The sequence below is a fragment of the Oryx dammah genome, unplaced genomic scaffold (genome assembly GCF_014754425.2).
Source record: "Oryx dammah isolate SB20612 unplaced genomic scaffold, SCBI_Odam_1.1 HiC_scaffold_18, whole genome shotgun sequence".
Taxonomy (NCBI): Eukaryota; Metazoa; Chordata; class Mammalia; order Artiodactyla; family Bovidae; genus Oryx; species Oryx dammah.
In genome coordinates, this window is record NW_024070202.1 from 28213360 (window position 1) to 28238033 (window position 24674).

General features: G+C 36.6%; 1 protein-coding gene across 5 annotated transcripts in view; it reads left to right on the plus strand.

Annotated features, from left to right (window-relative positions):
* HDAC9 (histone deacetylase 9) overlaps positions 1 to 10811 on the plus strand; it is a 599202-nt gene extending 588391 nt beyond the window's left edge. For 4 of the 5 annotated variants that reach the window (XM_040260622.1, XM_040260620.1, XM_040260621.1 and 1 more), the window contains one exon: positions 6839 to 7936. In XM_040260622.1, coding sequence (XP_040116556.1) covers positions 6839 to 6878 — 40 coding nt within the window. In that variant the 3' untranslated portion in view covers positions 6879 to 7936. Of the gene's footprint in view, positions 1 to 6838 lie in introns of all 5 variants that reach the window. The other variant, XM_040260619.1, reaches the window with a different exon arrangement.
* The last annotated feature ends 13863 nt before the right edge of the window (positions 10812 to 24674 follow it).

Sequence of the window (24674 nt, forward strand, 5' to 3'; positions counted from 1 at the left end):
CTGGTCCTTCACTTAATGTATGAAATCTACGGGCTTCATCAATAGAGGACTGTCTGTGTTCACTTCTACTTACTGTTGAAGAAGTTTATGTCCTTTAGCCAGCTGAACTATTATACAAAAATTTATCTTTGAAGGTTTTATTTTACAGTTATCCGTGACTTTCCTCTATCTCCACCTCACCTAATTGCAAATGGAATTAAATCCACATACTGAAGATTCATCTCTCCCTTTCACCCATCTTACCACAAGTGTGTTTCTGTTAATCAAGGTAACCTTGGTATCTGTCCATAGAAGATTAAAGTGGAGAGCCCCCACATTTCCAGAGTACCAAAAACAGACATTTAAGGGTCATCTCTAAGGAGTTCACTTTCTAAGTGTTTAATGAAGATGATTTGTTAACTTAAAAGAATATGTAGACCTGTAACAGGGATTAAGTAACGATAACACTGTGTCCACTGAGAGCTATGGATATGAGAACACCCAGAGAGCAGATCAGATTATTATTACAGTTTTAAAGAGACCATGACTTACAGGTAAATTTTAGAAAATGGCAGAGCTGGGACCTCAGCACATGGCATCTGCCTTGAAATCCAGGATATTTTCCAACTACTGTGTTTCAAGACACAGAGATTTGGCTGGTTGTGTGTATTCATTTCATTAGAATGTAAATTAACTATTTTCCCAAAAGTGGTTAATATAAAATGACTTTGAAGAGAGGATAGTGAAGAGAAGTATCTTGATGGCAAGCTTTTTATATTGTACCTCAAAGCCTTCATGTTTTAACGGAAGCAGCTTCATTCTTCAGTGAAGGGTTTGTGCTGAAGACACTTTGCTTACCTCCTCGGAGTCTAGGCTAAAGGCCTGCAGAACTCACAGATCTTGCACCCAAGGCAGATATGTGCTCTTTACTTCTTTGACCCCTGAGACATTCTCTACTTACCACAGTCTCTGAAACTCCTGCTACAATTAAGTGCTAGACGCAGGGGAATGATCTTGTTGGTGTGGCTTTGGGTTAGAAGTAGGAAAATTCAGATGGAGGGAGTATTGTCACTAAGATGACAGAAAAACGGAGCCTCTGTTCCGCCCCACCCCACCCCCCCACACGCAACAGAGATCAATAATTAGACTGCTCTCCATGAACAGAAATAGCCCTGGGACAGCTTAGGTGTCCACCTTAGATACACCTGCAACAGAGCAGAACAAAAAACCTGAGAATAATTGGACAAAAGAGCTTCATTCTGTCTGTGTCATCCCGTCCTCCAGGCTGGCATTGCTCAGCACCAGGAAGGAGAAGTTTCCCTCACCAGCAAAGGGAGAACAGCATGACTGGCTTCGCTAGCTTTCTGGGACACTTCAGTTTGACTTCACCCAGAGATCAGCGAAGCTGAGACGTATGAGATGACTAGAACAGGGAAGGGGGGCAGCGGGACTACCAGTATCAGTCCTGCAGTGGGAGCAACCGTAGTTCCCAGGGACTTGCTCTACAAGGAGCCCAGCTGCTTGCACCATGGACGAGACCAGCGCCCAGTGCAGCCCCTTTCAGCTCCCTGCAGGTTTCTCCACTGAGGTTTGCCCCTCACTGGTTTTCACCCCCATGGTCACAACTGCCTGAGTTTCTCCTTGCTCCCTCCCCACCACACACATAGCCTGGGACCCTTACCAGTGGCCAGCCCCAGCCTCTGTGGCTGTGCAAGTGCAGGGTGCCAACCTGTGCACGGCCACGCTGTCAGCTCCATTACGAGCCTTCACTGCTGCGTGTGCATCTAGCGAGACCTGTAATCAAGGACGTCCGTGCTGACAGCCAAGGTCCCCGCAAATGCCTCTGGGCTTTCAGCAGTCAGCCCTGTCTCGTTACTGGCCTGCATCTCAACTTCTGCTCGCTCCTCCAGCTGTGTACCTGCACACCCCCAGCCTGGCTTGCGTCACAAACCTCTACTGCCATGCTCACCCCTGTGGTGAGACCCTTCATCCATGGGAGTGAGTGGGATGATGTATCCAAAGTGCTGAAAGAAAAAAAAACAAAAGCTGCCAACCAGAAGACTCTACCTGCCAAAGCTGTCCATAGAAATTAAGGGGAGATAAGACTTTCCCGAACAAAAAGAAGAAAGCTGAGATAGTTCATCACCACAAGACTTTTCTTTCAAGAAGTGCTGAAAAAGAGTTCTTCACACTGAAAAGATAGTACAATAATTACTAACATGAAAACATATGAAAATATACAACACACTGGTTAAGCTAAGTATATAGTCAGATGCAAAATACTCTAATACTATAATATGGTGATGTGTTAAACACAGCTGTGTTTAAAGACTAAAATACAAAAATATTTTAAATAGCTATAGTAATTTATTAATGGATACACAATATCAAAAAAGTATAAATCATGACATCAAAAACAAACTAGAGACAGGAGTGAAAGTATATGTTTTATATGCAATCAAAGTTATTAACAGTTTAAAATTAGACTTATTATCTATAAAAAGTTTCAAGTAAGCCTCAGGTTGACTGCAAAGCAAGAACCTATAGTAGATAAAGAGAAAGGAATTAAAGCATACCACTATGGAAAAATCATCAATTTTAAATGAAGGCATCAAGAGAGGAAAAAAATAAAGAAGAAAACTATATGGTGGTAGTAAGTTATTAACTAGGAAAGAAAGAAAGCCTTCCTCAGTGATCAATGCAAAGAAATAGAGGAAAACAACAGAATGGGAAAGACTAGCGATCTCTTCAAGAAAATTAGAGATACCAAGGGAACATTTCATGCAAAGATGGGCTCGATAAAGGACAGAAATGGTATGGACCTAACAGAAGCAGAAGATATTAAGAAGAGGTGGTAAGAATACACAGAAGAACTGTACAAAAAAAATCTTCATGACCCGGATAATCATGATGGTGTGATCACCCACCTAGAGCCAGACATCCTGGAATGTGAAGTCAAGTGGGCCTTAGAAAGCATCACTATAAGCAAAGCTAGTGGAGGTGATGGAATTCCAGTTGAGCTATTTCAAATTCTGGAAGATGATGCCAGCAAACTTGGAAAACTCAGCAGTGGCCACAGGACTGAAAAAGGTCAGTTTTCATTCCAATCCCAAAGAAAGGCAATAGCAAATAATTCTCAAACAACCACACAATTGCACTCATCTCACACGCTAGTAAAGTAATGCTCAAAATTCTCCAAGCCAGGTTTCAGCAGTACATGAACCGTGAATGTCCAGATGTTCAAGCTGGTTTTAGAAAAGGCAGAGGAACCAGAGATCAAATTGCCAGCAACCGCTGGATCATGGAAAAAGCAAGAGAGTTCCAGAAAAACATCTATTTCTGCTTTATTGACCTTTCACTGTGTGGATCACAATAAACTGTGGAAAATTCTGAAAGAGATGGGAATACCAGACCACCTGACCTGCCTCTTGAGAAATCTATATGCAGGTCAGGAAGCAACAGTTAGAACTGGACATGGAACAACAGACTGGTTCCAGATAGGAAAAGGAGTACGTCAAGGCTGTATATTGTCACCCTGCTTATTTAACTTATATGCAGAGTACTTCATAAGAAACCCTGGGCTGCAAGAAGCACAAGCTGGAATCAAGATTGCTGGGAGAAATACCAATAACCTCAGATATGCAGATGACACCATCCTTATGGCAGAAAGTAAAGAGAAACTAAAAAGCCTCTTGATGAAAGTGAAAGAGGAGAGTGAAAAAGTTGGCTTAAAGCTCAACATTCAGAAAACGATGATCATGGCATCTGGTCCCATCACTTCATGGGAAATGGATGGGGAAACAGTGGAAACAATGTCAGACTTTATTTTTTTGGGCTCCAAAATCACTGCAGATAGTGATTGCAGCCATGAAATTAAAAGACGCTTACTCCTTGGAAGGAAAATTATGACCAACCTAGATAGCATATTCAAAAGCAGAGACATTACTTTGCCAACAAAGGTCCATCTAGTCAAGGCTATGGTTTTTCCTGTGGTCATGTATGGATGTGAAAGTTGGACTGTGAAGAAAGCTGAGTGCTGAAGAATTGATGCTTTTGAACTGTGGTGTTGGAGAAGACTCTTGAGAGTTCCTTGGACTGCAAGGAGATCCAACCAGTCCATTCTGAAGGAGATCAACCCTGGGTGTTCTTTGGACTGATGCTAAAGCTGAAACTCCAATAGTTTGGCCAGCTGATGTGAAGAGTTGACTCGTTGGAAAGACCCTGATGCTGGGAGGGATTGGGGAAAGGAGAAGGGGACAACAGAGGATGAGGTGGCTGGATGGCATCACCTACTTGATGGACAAGCGTTTGGGTGAACTCTAGGAGTTGGTGATGGACAGGGAGGCCTGGAGTGCTGCAATTCATGGGGTCGCAAAGAGTTGGACACAACTGAGTGACTGAACTGAAGTTATTAACTATGAATAATTATTTTAAATGTAAATGGCTCAAAGTGAAAGGACTGCTGTGCTCTAATGTTCATTGCAGGGTTATTTAAAATAGCCAAGATAAAATGTGGTATATACACAGAATATTATTCAGCCATAAAAAATGGTTCAACATGGGTGAAACTTGAGAGCATTATGCTAAGTGATATATGACAGAGAAAAATTAATGCTGTATGATCTCACTTATATATGAAATAAAAAAAAACATTGAACTCTGTATGGTGATGGATCTTACCTTAACTACTGTGGTAATAATTTCACTATATATGTCAGTCAATCTATTGTGCTGTACACCTTAAATTTACACAGTGAGGTATGTCAAGTACTTTTCAATAAAACTGGAAGAAAATGTTAAACTCACAGAAATAGTAGACCGAAAGTTACCAAGGGCTGGGAGATAAGGGAAATGGGACAATGCTGGTCAGAATGTGGAAGCTTCCAGTTATAAGATCTCTAATTGCTGGGGATCTGATATACAGCATGATGACTTACAGCTAATAATGCTATGTTGTACACTCACAATTTGCTATAAGAATCTTCTTAAATGTGCTCATCATAGCAACAAAAGTGGTAACTATAGGAGGTGAAGGCTGTATTATTATGGTAAACCTTTCATAATATATATTTGTATCAAATCATCACATTGCCTTTAACTTGTAATCAACAAACTGTGTATCTCAATAAACCTTGGAAATAATACAAAAGTTCGGTCTCTATTGGAGAATCTGATTTGAGGATTATATACCTATATAATCCATGTATTCTCAAATATAAGTATGTTCACATGTTTATGAATAAATTAGCTTACTTACTTAACTGTTTTCCTTTTCTTCTGGGAATGCTGCTAATTTTACTTTGGAAAGATTTTCCTATAGGATGACTTATGACTCATTTAAAAACCCTTTATATATAGCAACTCTAAACACTATCTCACACAACCTCTTTATCCAATATACTCTTGGACAGGCTATAACTTCTCTAAGACTTTCTAAGTATTCCACATAGACTCATTTGGATATCCTTTTTAAATAATAATGAATACCTAACATTTCTCATTCTTTTGGGTATACATTAAAATCTTTTACTGTTCCATGGATAAAATCTTTCAATGTTTTCAATTTATTTTAAAAATGCTAAATTAAAATGGCAGCTACTTTATTGATACATATAGAAATCTTTTTCTTTTTATGTATAAAACAACACACCTATATTGTTCATTTGCCTTCGTTAACAAACATTCTAATATGAAAGTAATGCATTACAGAATATTGGCAATTAGATAAACAGTATGAAAAAGAAAATTAAAACCACCTACCTGTTCTTCCACCAGTGAGAGAGAACTGTCATCCAATTATTGTGTTTCCTTATGGTAGCATAGGCATAATTCTGTACCGTTCAACACAGTTTTATGCTTATGTTAGATGATGAAGGGACAAATCAAAAGTATTAAGTAACTACTGTCTCATAGTGTATATTGTTTAGAAGTCAATTTTACTTCATTTTTTAACCTTCACTAATTTTGTAAGGAACATCTTTTTTTCTCAGGGTTTTAAACATGAAACCACGGCCTCACAGAAGTATAGTTACAACATTAGCAGTTGCAGTATTAGCAAATTGCAGAGCCTCAGACTCATACTTGGGTCTCCCGACATCTCAGACCCCAACATTCTTCCCCCAGCAACCCAGTTCCGTCATGTATTTGGATTCTGGCTACAGTTTGTCCTTTTGACTAAATTAAAAATCATTCTAAAAGTTTGCCTTGAAACACCCTCAGAGTGTTAGTAAATTAAGGCTAAATCTCAAGTATAAATTTTCAAGCAATTAGTTTTGGGTTTTGCCGGAGCAGAACACCCCACAGATGATGCTGAATAAAAACCATTTACACACTATGATAGTGCATTTCTTGTAAAAACGTTGGGTCTGTAGCAGCGATTTGCTAATCAAATTCAGAATTTGATTTGAAATGCCTCCGGCAGGCAGCCAATCCAGTTATGAAAGAACAGAAGCAAAAACCAGAACCCCTCAGAAGCTAGCTAGGTCCTTTGCTCTCGTTAGCAAACTGGTTCCATAGGAAATCACTGCAATTGCTCCTAAAATAAAATATCTTAATTTTTTCAATAAATTATTGGACTGTACGAGACACAAAACATGTACATTTTGGAATCTAGAGTTATAAAATATTCTGACATGTTTTAATATAAACAGGAACATTTCCAATGATTGCTTGGATCGAAAATGTTTTTCCACTTGACATTTGTTTATACTTCCTAGGAAAGAAACTCTATTTATGGATAACTGAATAACACAAATAAACATCAGAGAGAGCTGAAAAATCAGCTTTGATTATGCATGAAAATCTACAATGTCATTGTGTACTCTTATGCTGTATTCTGATTGCCTGTTTATTTTTACAGAACTGCTGGTGAGCCTATGGAAGAGGAGCCAGCCTTGTGAAGTGCCAAGTCCTCCCCAGCCCCCCAGCCCCCCACCCCCGATATTTCCTGTGTGTGACATCATTGTGTATCCCCCCCGCCACCCAGCACCTTCAGACATGTCTTGTCTGCTGCCTGGGTGGCACAGATTCGATGGAACATAAACACTGGGCACAAAATTCTGAACAGCAGCTTCACTTGTTCTTTGGATGGACTTGAAAGGGCATTAAAGATTCCTTAAAAGTAACCGCTGTGATTCTAAAGTTACAGTAAACCACGATTGGAAGAAACTGCTTCCAGCATGCTTTTAATATGCTGGGTAACCCACTCCCAGGCCCAAAGGATGAACTGGAAACATGCAACACAGCATTAGATACTGTTAATTATAGATGCTACGACAGCCAGTGAAATTTTGGGCAAAACCTGAGAAATACTCATTCCTGACATTCTGATCAGTTTTTTATTGGGTAACTTTTTGTCAGACAGTCTTAAATTGTTTACAGGATTTGCTTTCAGCTATGAACGGATAGCAATTCCCGACAGATCACGGGGTTTGTTTTGTTTTGTTCTGTTTGTTTTTGGCCTTTGTTTTAACACATGGTTCAACTCTTGCTAGTAAGAGTCCAACATGGAGGAACTGAGATGAGGCTTTTTTTCAGGGGAATAAAACACGCAGTATCTCAAAGTCCAGTGGCAAAGGAACGTCACATAGTGTATGTAATTTTCCGAGAAGTCATGCCGCTCCCCTAACATCCCTCCCTCTCTGTGTTCTGACACAGGAACTCTGCAGTTCATCTGGGATGATGTCTCCCTCCCGCCCATCCCCCTCCCCCCTCCCCCCACTCTCCATCTCTTGCTCTGAGGACAGTAGCTCTGAGCATATGTTCCATGGTACTGTCTTTTTAACTGTCTTTGAAAAAGTGTGTCTTTTCCAAGGCCATCTTAATTTGTTCCAAATCTATCAAGAACTTCTCTTACTTTTATTTTAGTCTTCTACTGCTTACTTTCTTCTTGCCTTTCATCCTTCCTTCCAACTAAAAAAAAAAAAAAAAAAGGTGAGGATTACCCACAATCTCCCCAATTACTCAGGAGCTTTGTGAACTTAGTTTATTTATTTATTTATTTTTTTACTTCCCAGGTTAACACAGTTGCTTAGTCTGATGTATTCTTTTAGCAGTAAAACCACTGAGGGTAAATATGGTTTAAGCAATGTTACTGAATTTTCCAGATCTTTGAAATGTGTTAATGAAGGCATTGCCTATTTGAAGTCACCTAGAACTGAGTTAACCTTGAAAGTGTGCCTTCATGTGAAAAAAACACAACACAAGCTTAACCTTTACACATGTTGCCTTAGTGTCAAAGGCAAAAAAATAAAGGACATTTATTTCTGAGATTAAAAGCAACTTATTAAATATAAGTAGGTTATCCCCCTACCTCCCATTATTCTATCTCAATGTATAACTCAAACACCTAAAGACATTGATGTAGAATACCTCACAGTATTTAATATCTGATGATGCTTTCAAAAGAATTGATGTTTCTTTTTATATATTTTCCTAACTCAAAGGATATATTAAAGCCATAAGTGAAGATTGTCATGCTTTTATTCAAAAATCTGAAAGAAACCTTAATTAAAACAAGGTTTTAGGGAAGGCCATGATATGAAAGATATGGAACAATATGGTTTTAGTTAAAGAGGACTCCAACCTGTAAATCAAAGATGAAAGATTTCACTCAAGTAGAATTATATAACTCCCTTTTGTTATACAGTCAGACCATATTTTTCATGCATTTGGTTTTCTTAGGATTACCATTTTAATTTTAAAGACTTTTATTACATATACAAAAATGGCTCAATACTTGGTTTAACATCTTAGAAATTTGAGACACTCTTTGAAATAGGAAATCTGAAATGGAATGTAACTCAGTATTAAAAATTACTTTCATTGCATAAGGGTAAGGTCAACCTAGATTCACAATAGTAATGAATTTTTTTCATGATATTTTTAGAGAAATTCATGCCAATCATATTTGCTAGCTCTTGCTATTTTTGCTGTAATTACTTAAGGAGATTTACTTAAAGAAACTAAAGGCTTTAAAAAAAAAGCACATTCCCCCTCCCTTTAAAAAGGAAAGCTCTATCATATTGTAATTGGAAACATAATTGTGACTTTTTAAAATCAACTTTGTAATTACAAATCTCTATTCTTCCTCTCAGTCCTGCCAGATATTTTTTTTTAGACTTTGAATAAGAAAATGAAACGGTATAATGCAAACATACTAATTTACTGAAGTTTCCTACAATAATTTTACCTTAAACATTACGCACAGCCATCAGTCTGATAAAGCCAAATCACTAGCACATCGCCATGGTTTTTAAGATTTAAAACCTTAAACATTAATGAATTAATCACACATCCTTCCACGTGATACAGGACCCAGTTGGTTGCAGTTAGAGTCTTTAGGATACACAGAGAGGCAGATAAACTATGGAGAGGATTAATCACAGCTGAATGTAGTTGTAAGAACCAAATGCCAGTGCTTTTTGATTGTACCATTACAAGATGGCGTGTAGCCCTCAGGAACAGAATGGAGGCTTTTGGAGAATATCAGTACTTCTTTTGAAATAGAACAGAATTTTTTAAAACAGGTAGTTTCACTTGGTATAGTTTCCTTAACTTACACATTTTATTTTTATTGCTCACAAGAATTCCCAGTAAGAGGCTGTTAGAAAAACTCTTCCGTAACCATCATCAATAATATGTCTCTTTCTATTCCCTGCTTCGAAGGGTAATTACATAGACTTTCTCACAATCTTATAACTCATATATGAGGGATAAAAATAAATGTTTTTGTGAAATCTACTAGTAAACAATACAAGGAGTGATAATAGGTACAAAATGAAAACGTAAGAAAATCTTCTCAATTGTATAATCTGGGGTTATATATTAAATTGAAATCCAGTTTTATTAAATAATAAGTAAAGTGAAATGGAACTCAAATGATAATAGAGGCTATTTAATCATTGCTTAGTAGGTGAAAACATTTTGAGATGAAATATTTTTAAAATATTTTAACAAATTTACAACATCAATACTTTGGCCACCTGATGTGAAGAACTGACCCATTGGAAAAGACCCTGATGCTGGGAAAGACTGGCAGCTGGATAAGGGACAACAGCATGAGATGGTTGGATGGGATCACTGGATCAATGGATATCAGTTTGAGCAAACTCTGGGAGACAGGGAAGGACAGGGAAGCCTGGCGTGCTGCAGTCCATGGGATTACAAAGAGTCAGACATGACATAGCAACTGAACAACAATGACATCAATAGTGGAGACAAAAGTCAGCTTTTGGAGAAAACAGATACTTATGAACAAACTACTGTAAGTCACATTTCTGTGATCAATTGTAGAAATTGAAATCATACCTTTGGTTTTGACTATAAACCTTTGCAAAATTCTCCCACACCTCTCACTGGCAACATGGTAGATTTGAAAGCAGGACAGCTCCTCACAGAAAGATTTCAGAAACTAAGACTGGTCTTCCCCAACAATTCAGTACCATTTTATTTCAGAAGGATTTCCCTAAAGCTTTGTGGATTTACTAGGATTCTTTGAAGATTCCATATGGATATAAAATGATCATGTGGAAGTTCTCCTGGGAGAAAATTTCTCTCCAATCAGCATTTTCATACTTATTTTTTATCCTAACATTTATGTTTAGGACAATTTAAATATTTTTCTTTTACTATTTATCTATAGAACGTTTACTCTTCTCAGTGGAAGTATTAAATGCCTAATAGCCACAAAACAAATAAGCCAAAGGTTCCTGTCTTAAAAGTGATTCATTCTGAGCTTGAAATAATCACTGTTATGAGTTTGACATTGTCATTTCTAGCAGTATCTATCTTCCTGATTCAGGAATGAAATCACTTCACTTACTGAGTAAATTTTTTTTTTAAAAAGTAGTAGTAGGAAACAACACACCTGTTGAGCCATTCCATAGGAGGGCATTTTCATCTCCAAAAGAAATGAAAACCAGATGGTGTATGCTAAGAAATGAAGGCATTTTGACGTCTTCAAAATTGATCATCAGCCTGGTCATGATCATCATCAAATATGTCCTGTGTTCCCAAAGGACACAATTATATTTTGGTTTCCAGCACTATTTTGTATTGTCTACTGCCTTTTGAATGAAGTATTATGAGAACTACATCACTTTCATCAACACCCTCACTAAAATACATAAGTGCCTGCATGTGGCTTCTTTTCCTGGTCATATTTACATTGAAAATCTTACCTTTTGCCTCCTAACAGCTTGTTTTTACTCCATCAAATGCTTTGTGAAGCACAGCATGATTGTCTTGTGACCAGAGGATGAAGTTTTTAGATGAACATGGTACACTCACAAAGGCCTGCAGAACTTGATTTCTCCAAATCAACTGTAGTTTGTTTTTCCTGTGGTACACCTGGCAGGTTTTATGTAATGGTTTATGCAACAACTGAGTCAAAGTTATTGATATTCTGGAAATAGCTGGGTCAGACAAGTGAACCTTACACTTTTGATCTGGGGCTGCTTCTGCTTGACCTCAATGATAGGGTAACAGGGTTGTAATAATTTCTCAAACCATCTTAATTCTCAAACTGGAACATTTAGCAAATGTGTGGTAAATTCACCATACAGTGCCAATCTTTCTAACCAATAATTTCCTTTCCACCCCTCCCCTCCTTCCCCTGTTCAACTGCCAATACCAAATTGCCATATCGAAACTATCAGAATAATTTCTTAAATCTGTTTCCTCAGTAGAAGCAACCTTGGCAACTTATTTCCTATGACATCACTAGGTATTGCCATTTTATAATATATAAACACTCTAGTACATACTCTTTTTTATCTTTCTCTTTAAGAACCACTTGACTTATTGCTATTCTCAACAGATAAATCAAGTTATTGTGTTTTAATCTACAGCTTTGGACCTGTCATTTGTTTCATTAACACAGAATTTTTCTTTTTGTCTCAAATGCAGTTTTCCACTGTTCTTGGTACTACCTAATTGTGTTTTGCTAGTTATCACATAGAGAAGATTGTATATAGACTTTTCTTGTCTTTTAGATGTTTTATGAGTCAAACCCACAAGCATAAACTCCAACCTGAAAAAAAATGGCAAAGGAGAAGTTTTAAATCAATATAATTTGGAAGTAAGATATTTACAGACTATTCCAAAAATCCAGAGTTCTTTTATTTCTGTTTGGGCCTTAGGCATGTTAGAAGCAAATGTTGCAACATCAAGTAAGGAGGGTCAAATGTTTTGTGGGACATGGTAGTCATGCCCTTTAGGCTTCAACGTGGTGCCCTTTTTTGGAGTTGGCATTTTATGACATTTGGTTAGAGAATTTGCAACAATTTTTGGCTACTGCTTTTATTAAAACTGAGTAGAATACTTTTTTTGTTGTTTGTGTGGTTTTTTTAATATATGAATTAAGATCTCTTAAAATCTGAGGAGGAATGGCACTTCCTTGGGTATGCAAAGACCGTTTTTAGATTAAAAATCTTCACATGCTCTTCCTAAACTGTAAGATTCCTAAACTCTTTCTGGGTAAGCAGTGTCAATGTCTAGCTCCACAGTTGGGTGATATGTAATTGTCTTTTCAGCGGCGACTAGGCATAAACAGACATGCTGTTAACAGTGAGTAGTCATTCTGTAGATTATAGCTTCGGCAGTTTGTGTCATTTGAAAGCAAATATCCTGATATTTTTAAATATGGTAGGCAGAGCAGGCAGGAAATCAATACTTGTCACTCTCATGATTAAACACGGACCAGGCTTGTTGTGTATGCCAATCAATCTGGAGTTTCTGGCTTGGTGTAAAATTAAAATGTCTTTTATATTGTGGTCTGCTATCTGTTTCTGTAATAAGATCAGTTTGTTGTCTTCTGTGCACCAGTGGTTTTGCCCTTAATTTTTTTGGCTAGCATTCACTAAAATCTGTCATCCAGAACTGCTGAGAAAAATACATGTTGCCAAACTTTTCTTAAAATTTTGCTGCCAATGATGTTTTCTCAGATGTGAAAAATAATTATCTAATAAAGGATTAATACCTAATAACAATACCATTGTTGAATATGCTCATGGACTATTCACCTTCTAATTCCTTTTCTTTTGTATTTGAAAATACTGAATGGAAAAGCCAGTGGTGTGTTCCAGATTATTGTTGATAATGTTAATGTCATGATTCTCCTTCAAAGAATATGAAAGCTCTCCTTTTTGTCTTGTGTTTTCTACTGAACTAGACCTTCCTCTAGTTGTAGAGTGAATAAAACCTATTTGAAATAAAAGTGTTCTTATTTTTCTACCTCTATAGTGCCTACAATTAAACTCTGAATACTGTTTAACAAATATTTGTTGAATAAATATTACTAATTATAAACTACTGTGCCAGATAGCTGCTCCACTTTCAAAAAGCTAAAATGTTATTTGCAAGTAAATTCCCTTTATAATAATGTGAGAATTCACCAAAGAAGAAAAAGTAAATTAAAATGGAGTTGCTGTTTGAATGTAAGTTTCTGGTCAGGGTAAATAATAATAGTGATAGCAAACAGTGATTAAGCACCAACAATGTGCCTGCTGGCTTCCCCAATGGCTCAGTCATTAAAGAATCCCCCTACAACACAGGAGACCACCTGTAATAGAGGAATCGTGGGTTCAATCCCTGGGTCAGGAAGATCCCCTGAAAAGGAAATGGCAACCCACTCCAGTACTCTTGCCTGGGAAATCCCATGGACAGAGGAGCCTGGCAGGCTACAGTCCATGGGGTCACAAGCGTTGGACCCAACTTAGCAACTAAACTACTACCACTACATGCCTGTTACGCTACTGAGCATTGTACCAAAATTATATCATCCATCACATGACCTCTACATCATGTATCTCTCCCATTTACAGATGAGAGCATGGAGCAAGGAAAAGGCTACTTGTTTACTTGTCCATTGACAATAAGAAGATTAAATCCTTACCTGTGTCTGTTTAGCTCTAAAGCCTGTCCTCCCTCCAAACAGCAAACATGGTATGTCAAAGATGGCATACTGAAGGCATTCTTTAAGTATAAAGCTATGAGTAACCTTCAGAATAGACTGCTTATTCTCTGCTAACCTTATGATTTTATTAAATTATCATTTTAAATGGATCTAGTAATTGCAACTAGGTAAGTACAAGTTACAAAACATTTTTTCCCCTCCCTATTACGTCTTTCTTTGATCTGGTCAAGAACCCTAAGATGTCTTTGGAATACATGTTCCAAAAACTCTTCAAATCCATTCCAACACCAATACTTATTTTTGTATTTTATAACCCCCTGCAGTGTTTAACAGCCTAAAACATAACTGTTTCCAGTGGGCAATGGTTTGGGTTCCTTCTGGGAAAGGACAGTAATATTTTGTCTAACAGAAAGTAAACTTGAGATGGAGTGGGTGGGTAGAGTCAGTTTCAATGATAAACACCTTTGGTTTAATCAGATTTGTCAAATGGCAAATGTTACTTCATGGTTCTTTGCTTTAAGTTTTTACAGTGAAATGATAGCAATTAAAAAAGTGGAGTACAAGTAAAAAATAAGAATGAATGTTATAGTTTTTTTTAAGTGATTTGTAAATAAAACTAGAAGTCTAAAAATTTCTTCTCCTACCTAACACTTTTAGAGTTAGATCAAAATACTTCCAAATATTACAATTACTGCTTAGCTTTGTATATTAATGTTAATGTCAATTTCTGTGACTCTCCCAGGTGACCACAAATGGATGATTCACCACATATCCTAATAAGTACTTCAGAGAAAATGGATAGCTCTTCTTTCAGATGTCCTAAAAACAGGGAAACGAGTCAGGGAAGGAGATGAATGAATTCCCTTTTTAAAATCTTTTAAAAAAACTGGAAATAAATCTTGCATTTATGTTAGATCAACTCAAATTTAAAGTTCTTAATATATCTAGAAAACCCACTATTAATTCTGTATTCAAAACATATATAGTACATTTAAATTTTTATATAGTCCCACATATATTCTTTGTTTTTCCTCCAAAAGATTTAAAAATTTAAAATGTGATAGTGTATATCAATTTAATGAGTAGCAAAAATACTTTTAATTATATATTTATGAATATTTATTCTTAATTGTATATGAAGACTTTATATCCATGTTAAAGGTGGTTGTTTCTTTCAAGAATGTATATTTTTATTACATTATTTTTTCTCTTTGCTAAACATTTATCTTAGTTGTTTCATTTATTCTTAAAGAAATAATATTTATTAAAAACTTACCCTGTGGTCCTATTGAAATCTCAAAACATCCTTGTGAAGGGAGTAAATTAATAGATGAGGAAACTGAGAATCACATGCCAGAAAAAAGCCCGTTTACTTTATTGCTACCCAAACTGTTTTATCCAGTGTAATCAACATTCACTGAATGCTTACTGTGTCACATATATTCAGTGTTCTTCTTGTAATAGCATTGAGAAGAACAACAAAATTGGTGATACAACCATGTAAAAGAAATGAAAATTTCATTAAATCTCCCTCCCATATAACTGCAAAAGCAATTTTACCAGAGGTTTGAGCTTAGAATTGTATGCTATGAAGGCTTTAAAAAGTGTGTCCTATTTTGTTTTCTTTTTTCCTCCATAGAATTGTAACACAGAGGCAGACATAGAACACATACAAGAAGTATTTGTTGTCTAAATTACATATAATTATACTCACAGGAAGATTTGGACAAAAATCTATCAAGAGAGTAGATATCATTTCGGGTGATTGTTATTGTCCCTTCATCACTAATGTCTACTATCCTTAATGTCAACATTCAGTTAAAAGTATCTAATGTTGAGAATTACAAAGTAGATTAAATTTTTAGACATCTTAAAAATCCCCTTAGAAATTGCTTTCTGAAAAACAGGCATTTGCATTTCTCCAATTATTTTTTTTTTAAATCAGTTAATTATAATTTCTGGTACATCAAGTCCCAGATAATCAAGTTCTTCAATAACCATTTCTGCTTTATTTCATTTGCCCTTTAATGAAACATAATTTTCAACCTCTTTTACTTTCAAAGCACTGATCTTAAGCAGTAGTTTCAGTTCTTTCATCAGAACCCAAACTCTGATAGACTATAACATCCTCATCAGACAGAATGTATTTATAAGGGGTTTCTGTGCCATTAAAATTATTCTGCCATTTTGAAGTTATAATTTCCCCAGTTTAAAATAAGGCCCATGCTTAACTAAATGCATTCTAACTTCTTTTTATGATTATGCATATGTTCATCTCTTCCAAGAAACTATTAGATTAAACCCAGCAATTCCACACAGCCATACACACTGCTTTGCAATTGGTGAATATTTATAAAAGAGTTGCTAGATGCTATGAGATAGTTCCTTCTTGTCACTACTCTTTTTAAGCACAATGGAAAGTGAATGGAAAAGTATATGGAACTCTGTACTTTATGTTGCAAAATCATTGTCCTCTCTGTTGAGATCAAGTTGAGTAAGGTGTTCAGAGCTTTAAGAAACAGACCTTTAAAAGCAGACAAATATATAAATCTTGTTTACAGAAATTCAAACTGGGTTGATGTATTTCCAGAGTATTCCCAAAGAAGATAATGGAAATGTTTCTAAGTTTAACATTATACTTTTAGGAAAGCTATGCATAATGTTTCTATTATTTAGTGATTACTCACATTATTGACTTGACTTAAACTGAATTATCTTAGTCATACATCTCTATTTTCCCTTTTCAGAATGAGTCTTAAATTACATTGATTCTTATACACTCTACTTTATGTCTCATTATTGTCTAGTATTTAGTTTCACCTTGTTTTAAACATTAAATTTATTTAAAACAATTGTTATATATCAGTGATTAGTATTTTCCATTTATAACAGTAATAGTAGTGTTTCATCATTTTGGCCAACTTCTTTGCACAATAATTTTGCTTGCACCCAATTTCTTTCTTCTTTCAGGTGTGCAGTGGTTAACTTCCACTTTCCCTGTTTAAAATGTTTTCTTTTGGCTTCACTCTTAAATGATATGTTGGCTAGATATAGTATTCTATGTTGCATGGTGACAGCATCCTTTTATTCTATTCCTGCCTCTACTTTCACTATCAGTATGTCTTGAATTGCCCAATTATCATTCCTTTGAAAGGAAACTATTTTTTCTCTCTCTCTAGATCTTTTAAGATCTTCTCTATGAGTAAGTATAATTTTTGTGTTTATGCTACAAAGGTACTTATGATGTTTTTTAAATCTGAAAATAAAAATCTTTCATCTATTTTGGGTATTCTAAGTTATTTATAACTGGTAACAGCTCTCCCTATCTTCTATTGCCTTCTTCATTCTTGTTTAATGTAACTCAATAGATATATTGACAGGCCTCACTCTGCACTTTTTGTCCATGAACTTGCCTTTTACATTTTCCATTGCATTTTCTTTTTATTCTCCCTTCTGCATAATCTGCTCAAATCTTTTCAGGTCTAATTTAATGCATTTCTATACTATGAAATTTAACTTTCAAAGACTACACTACTCATTTTCTAAAATGTATTCACTTCTTTTTCAATATTCCTCTATTGGTGTCTTATTTTCTTATTGCTTTATACTTGTTTTACATTTTAATCATCTTCTACACATTTAGTTTATGACGTCTCTCAGAGTTCTCTATGGGCTAGAGTACTCAAGCATTGCTTATATAGTTTATTTACTCTTATGAAAAAAAATCATGTGAATTCATGTTTGGTAGACTTTTACCTGTGGGAATTCCATATTATCTGAATTGAGGACATACCAATCGTGAGCATTATGTTATTTTCTTCTGGCAGGGATCGCATAAGTTTTACTACTTAGGACTATTTTGCTGCTAATTTTGCTACTTATGGGTTCTTTGACCATCTAACTGATGTCACCTTAAATCACAAATCTATGTGCAGGCTTACCACTTCTCAGGATAAATTTTCTTTCCCATCCAGTATCCACAAAAGGTTACCAGCTTCCTTGTCATTCTGTTGTCAATGGGCAGATTTTTCTTTTTCTTATTTCAGTCTTCCCTGCCACTTGGGAGTAGTCTTTCAAAGATCTTAGATTAATTGTAAACGTGGTGTACAGGATAGGTTTCATAGTTCCAACTCTCTAACTCAGGAAGCTCCAAATATTCATCTCCTATCTCTACATAGGTATTAAAACACAAACCTTTGGGTTCCCTGTTCTGGCAACTCTTCACAACCCCATCCCAAGCAAAAGGCAACATTAACGCTCCCACCTTTATGAGAGATGTGTGGCAGCCTAACCGGGCCTTCACACTGACAGCATTAGAAGTGGTGTTAGGCTCATGCTATGAAATGAGAGCATCAGATATCTAATCTGTGTGGTTCCCATTAGCTCTGATATTCTGTGAATTATTCATATGCCTGAAATTTATACTTTAGTTTGTGAAACTGTTGGTCATTCCACTGCTTAAGAGAACTCTTCACTCTGGGTAATGAATAGCTATTACGGTAAGAGTTTTTCACAAACCAAAATCATGAAAGGGTTTGCCAGCTGCTTCAAGAAAGGAAAGAAAGAAAGAAAGAAGCATATAGGCCATTGGCAGAGATGTGACTACTCTTAGTCATTTGATGTTTCTTGTATCCTCTGAAAACTACCTCTGACAATGCAGTGCTGGTAGTTCTTTCTTTGGGCATGTATGCTTAATCTCACTGTTGCCAACAAATGAAAAGAGGAAGAAAGAGTGGTGAGTTCCACTTGTTTAAACCTTAGAAGTGAGGATAGGGTTACACGGGCATTATTTTCTTCTCTTCAAACATGACAGGGAAACAGATACCCATCAAATGTCAGCGACTGAAGGATTTGGGCTAATGCTTGGCAGGAACATGCATAGCTGAGGTTTCATTTCTTTGCTCTCTAGTATGTACTGTGGCCATGTTAAAGTTCAGGCTTCACATTCCTTTCTGGTGAAAAAGAGGTTTAATGAATATGCTACATGTTCTTCTAGATGCTAAACGGCATGCATCTTCCTCTCGTTCCCTTTTTTGAATACCTTGGGTATCCTATCCATGGGTATCTTTCCAACTAAAAACTACTTACTGAGAATGAAGAGAAATCACTGCTGTGGGACAAAAACATTTTCCCTCAAAAAAGAATGTACAAGCACACAAAAAAGATGTGGGATTTTTATGAATCATATCCTGTAATTTTTCACTTTTTTCCAGCTACCTCCTTCTTAGAACAGAATCCAAGAAAACCAAAGAAAACTATTTGTGCTGTGAGCAAAAATTTTGCCAAATTGAATTACATAATTCATCCAGCAGATTTGATGAGTTCCTGGATGCAATTTGCAAATTTGCATTTTGGGCACAAGGAAATAATGTATTTGTTATATATTAAAAAATATACTTGGTATAATACTATATTTTGTAACTGCTCAACAATGTTTCTGTATATAGGTATAGTATATATACTTAAGCATGAAATGGCTATTTATCATATATACTTCAGGATATTTGACAGTGAACATAGTGAACTATGGAATCAAGTTCATGAATTTAGAGTTTTAATCAAATTATGATATTAAAATATTAAATATATACATTAAATATTGATCAACTTTCAAAACACCCAGGTAAACCAATATACTCACTTTGACATATTATACTTGGATTCACTATACATTATCCCTTATTTTTCAAAATAAATATTCTCTATAAAGATGTAATGGAGAAGGCAATGGGACCCCACTCAAGAGGAGCCTGAGGCTGCAGTCCATGGGTCGTTAAGAGTTGGACATGACTGAGCAACTTCACTTTCACTTTTCACTTTCATGCTTTGGAGAAGGAAATGGCAACCCACTCCAGTGTTCTTGCCTGGAGAATCCCAGTGATGAGGGAGCCTGGTGGGCTGCCATCTATGGGGTCGCACAGAGTCGGACATGACTGAAGTGACTTAGCAGCAGCAGCAGCCAGTATTCTTGCCTGGAGAATCCCATGGACAGAGAAGCCTGGCAGGCTACAGTCTATGGGGTCGCAAGAGTTGAACACAACTGAGCGACTAAGAATAGCATACAGCACATAAAGATGTACGGACTAGGAAGCTTCAGGCTCTCATTTCCCTACAGAATTTCCAAATAAATAATCACACACTGATTAAGATAACTTTGTAGGAGCTTTGGAAACTAGCTAAGAATCTATAGGTGCCAAGAAAAATCCATATTCAAGATGGTAGGAAATTTCCTGGGGCTTTTTCTCACCTTTGCCCTATTCTCTCCATGTCCTTGCACCAAGGACAGAAGGAAGTGACTTGTCTTTGTTTGCTCAGGCTCCTAAAAACAAAAAGAATACCATGGACTACTTGACTTAGAAAACCAGACATTTATTTTTCACAGATCTGGAGGCTGGGACCTCTGATATGTCAGGGTACCAGCACGGTTGGGTTTTGGTAAAGGCCATCTTTCTGACTTGAAGATGGCTGCTGTAGTCTCACATGGTGGATAAAGGAAGTACTGATGTCTCTTCCTTGTTTTATAATGGAATTTATGCTATCATGGGCACCCACCATATGATATCATGTAAACTTAACTATATCCCAAAGGGCCTACCCTCTAATACCATCACAGTAGGGGATTAGGATTTCAACATTTGAATTGAGTGGAAGGGAAGCCTACACAAGAGCCTGGACCAACCTCACCCACCAGGGGCAGACATAGAAGCAAAAGGAACTGGTCCCCTAAAGCATGCAGAAAAGAGACCACAAACACAGTAATTTAGACAAAATGAGGTGACAAGAGAAATATGTTGCAGATAAAGGACCAAGGTAAAAACCCACAAGGTCAAATAAATGAGGAAATAGACAATCTACCTGAAAAAGAATTCAGAGTTATGATAGTAAAGATGATCCAAGATCTCAGAAACACAATGTAAGCACACAGTGACAAAATATAAGAAGTGCTTAACAAAGACCTAAAAGAATTAAAGAAATTGTGATGAACAAAATAACTGAAATTAAGAATACACTGGGAGAAAATCAATAGCAGAACCTAAGGCAGAAGAACAGGTAAGTAGACAGGAAGATAGAATGTTAGAAATGAGGACAGTCTCAGAGACTTTTGGGACAACATTAAGTGTGCCAACATTCAAATTATAGGGGTCCAGAAAAAGAGAAAGAGAAAGGGTGTGAGAAAATATTTGAAGTGATTATAGTTTAAAAAGTTTCCTAATATGGGAAAGGAAATAATCACCCAAATCCAGGAAGCACAGGAAATCCCATATAGGATAAACTCAAGGATAAACACACCAAGACACACACTAATCAAACTAACAAAAATTAAACACAAAGAAAAAATGAAAGCAGCAAGGGAAAAGCAAAAAATAACATACAAGGGAATCTTCATTAGGTTATAGCTGATCTTTTTTAGCAGAAACTCTACAGGCCTGAAGGGAATGGTAAGATATATTTAAAGTAATGAAAGGGGAAAACATACCCAACAAGAATCTCATTCAGATCCTATAAAGAAATCAAAAGTTTTACAGACAAGCCAGAACTAAGGTAATTCAGCACCATCAAACTAGCTTTACAACAAATGCTAAAGGAACTCCTCTAATCAGACAAAAAAAAAAAAAAAAAAGACCTACAAAAACAAACCCAAAACAGTTTTTAAATGGCAACAGGAATATACATATTAATAATTACCTTAGATGTAAATGGATTAAATGCTCCTACCAAAGGACATGGATTAGATGAATAGATTAAAAAAAAAAAAAAAAACCCCAAGATCCATATATATGCATGAGATCCACTTCAGACCTAGGAATAAACCCAGACTGAAAGTGAGGGGATGGAAAAAGATCTTCCATGCAAATAGAAATCAAAAGAAAGCTGGAGTAGCAACAGTCATAAAATAGAATCAAATTTAAAATAAAGACTATTACAAGATATAAGGAAATATACTACATAATACTCAAGGAATAAATCTAAGAAAAAGACATAACAATTGTAAATACTTTAGCACCCAACATAGCTGCACCTCAATATATATGACTAATGCTAACAGCAATAAATGGAGAAACAGTAACATGATAATAGTGGGGAGATGTTAACAACCCCCTTTATACCAATGGATAGATCATCCAGACAGAAAATTAATAAGGAAAGTGAAAGTGAAGTCACTCAGTCATGTCCGAATCTTTGTGACCCCATGGAGTGTAGCGTACCAGGCTCCTCTGTCCATGGGATTTTCCAGGCAATAGTACTGGAGTGGATTGCTATTTCCTTCTACAGCGGATCTTCCGACCTAGGGATTGAACCCAGGTCTCCTGCATTGTAGACAGATGTTTACTGTCTGAGCCAAGGAAAGCCAAGCTTTAAATGACACATTAGACCAGGCAGACTTAATTGATATTTATCAGATATTTCATCCAAAAGCAGTAGAATACAATGCAATCCTTATCAAATAAGAGCATTTTTCACAGAATTAGAACAAAAAAATTTTGTTTTCAATTTCTATGAAGCATTAAAGACCATGAATAGCTAAAGCAATCTTGAGAAAGAAAAATGGAGCTTCAGAAATCAGGTGCCCTGAAAGAATGCTCAAACTACTGCACAATTGCACTCATCTCATGCGCTAGTAAAGTAATGCTCAAAATTCTCCAAGCCAGGCTTCAGCAATACATGAACCGTGAATGTCCAGATGTTCAAGCTGGTTTTAGGAAAGGAAGAAGAACCAGAGATCAAATTGCCAACAACCACTAAATCATGAAAAAAGCAAGAGACTTCCAGAAAAACATCTATTTCTGCTTTATTGACTATGCCAAAGCCTTTGACTGTGTGGATCACAATAAACTGTTGAAAATTCTGAAAGAGATGGGAATACCAGACCACCTGACCTGCCTCTTGAGAAACCTGTATGCAGGTCAGGAAGCAACAGTTAGAACTGGTTATGAAACAACAGACTGGTTCCAAATAGGAAAAGGAGTACATCAAGGCTGTATACTGTCATCCTGCTTATTTAACTTATATGCAGAGTCCATTATGAGAAACGCTGGGCTGGAAGAAGCACAAGCTGGAATCAAGACTGCTGGGAGAAATATCAATAACCTCAGATATGCAGATGACACCACGCTTATGGCAGAAAGTGAAGAGGAACTAAAAAGCCTCTTGGTGAAAGTGAAAGAGGAGAGTGAAAAGTTGGCTTAAAGCTCAACATTCAGAAAATTAAGATATGGCATCTGGTCCCATCACTTCATGGCAAACAGATGTGGAAACAGTGGAAACAGTGTCAGACTTTATTTTGGGGGGCTCCAAAATCACTGCAGATGGTGACTGCAGCCATGAAATTAAAAGATGCTTACTCCTTGGAAGGAAAGTTATGACCAACCTAGACAGCATATTCAAAAGCAGAGATATTACTTTGCCAACAAAGGTCCGTCTAGTCAAGGCTATGGTTTTTCCAGCGGTCATGTATGGATGTGAGCATTGGACTGTAAAGAAAGCTGAGTACCAAAGAATTGATGCTTTTGAACTGTGGTGTTGGAGAAGACTCTTGAGAGTCCCTTGGACTGCAAGGAAATCCAACCAGTCCATCCTAAAGGAGACCAGTCATGGTTTTCATTGGAAGGACTGATGCTGAGGCTGAAACTCCAATACTTTGGCCACCTCATGTGAAGAGTTGACTCGGAAAAGCCCCTGATGCTGGGAGGGACTGGGGGCAGGAGGAGAAGGGGACAACAGAGATGAGATGGCTGGATGGCATCACCAACTCGAGGCACATGAGTTTGAGTGAACTCCCAGAGTTGATGGACAGGGAGGCCTGGAGGCTGCGATTCATGGGGTCGCAAAGAGTTGGACATGACTGAGTGACTGAACTGAACTGAACTGACTTCAGACTATAATATAAAGCTACAGTCATCAAAACAGTGTCATACTGGCATAAAAACAAGAGTATAGATCAATGAAACAGGGAGAAAGCCCAGAGATAAGCCCACACAACTATCATCACCTATTCTATGACAAAGCAGGCAAGAATATACAATGGAAAAAAACACAGATTCTCCAGTAAGTGGTGCTGGCAACACTGAATAGCCACATGTAAAAGAATGAAATTAGTAGATCCATAACATGACACAAAAATAAACTCAAAATTGACTAAAGTCCTAAATCTAAGGCCAGACACTATAAAACTCTTTGAGGAAAACAGGAAAAATACCCTTTGAAATAAATCACAGCAAGATCTTTTTTGATCCACCTCCTAGAATAAGGAAAATAAAAACAAACAAATGAGATCTAACTAAGTTTAAAAGCTTTTGTGCACCAAAGGAAACCATAAACAAGATAAAAAGAAAACTCTCAAAATGGGAGAAAATATCTGTAAACAAAGCTATTGACAAAAGATTAATTTCAAAAATACACAAAAAACTCATGCAGCTCAATATCAAAACAAACAAACAACCCAATAAAAAAATAAGCAGATCTAAATAGACATTTCTCTAAAGAAGACGTACAAATTGCCAAGAGGTACAGGAAATGATGCTCAATATCACAATTATTAGAAAAACGCAAATCAAAACTCTAATGCAGTATCCCCTCACACTAGTTAGAATGGCCATCATCAAAAAAATCTACAAACAATAAATGCTGGAAAGATAGTGGAGGAAAGGGAGCCCTCTTGAACTTCTGGATGGAAATTAAAATGATACAGCCACAATGGAGAAGAGTATGGTGGGTCCTTAAAAAACTAAAATAGAACAATGATATGACCCAGCTACCACCCTTATGGCAGAAAGTGAAG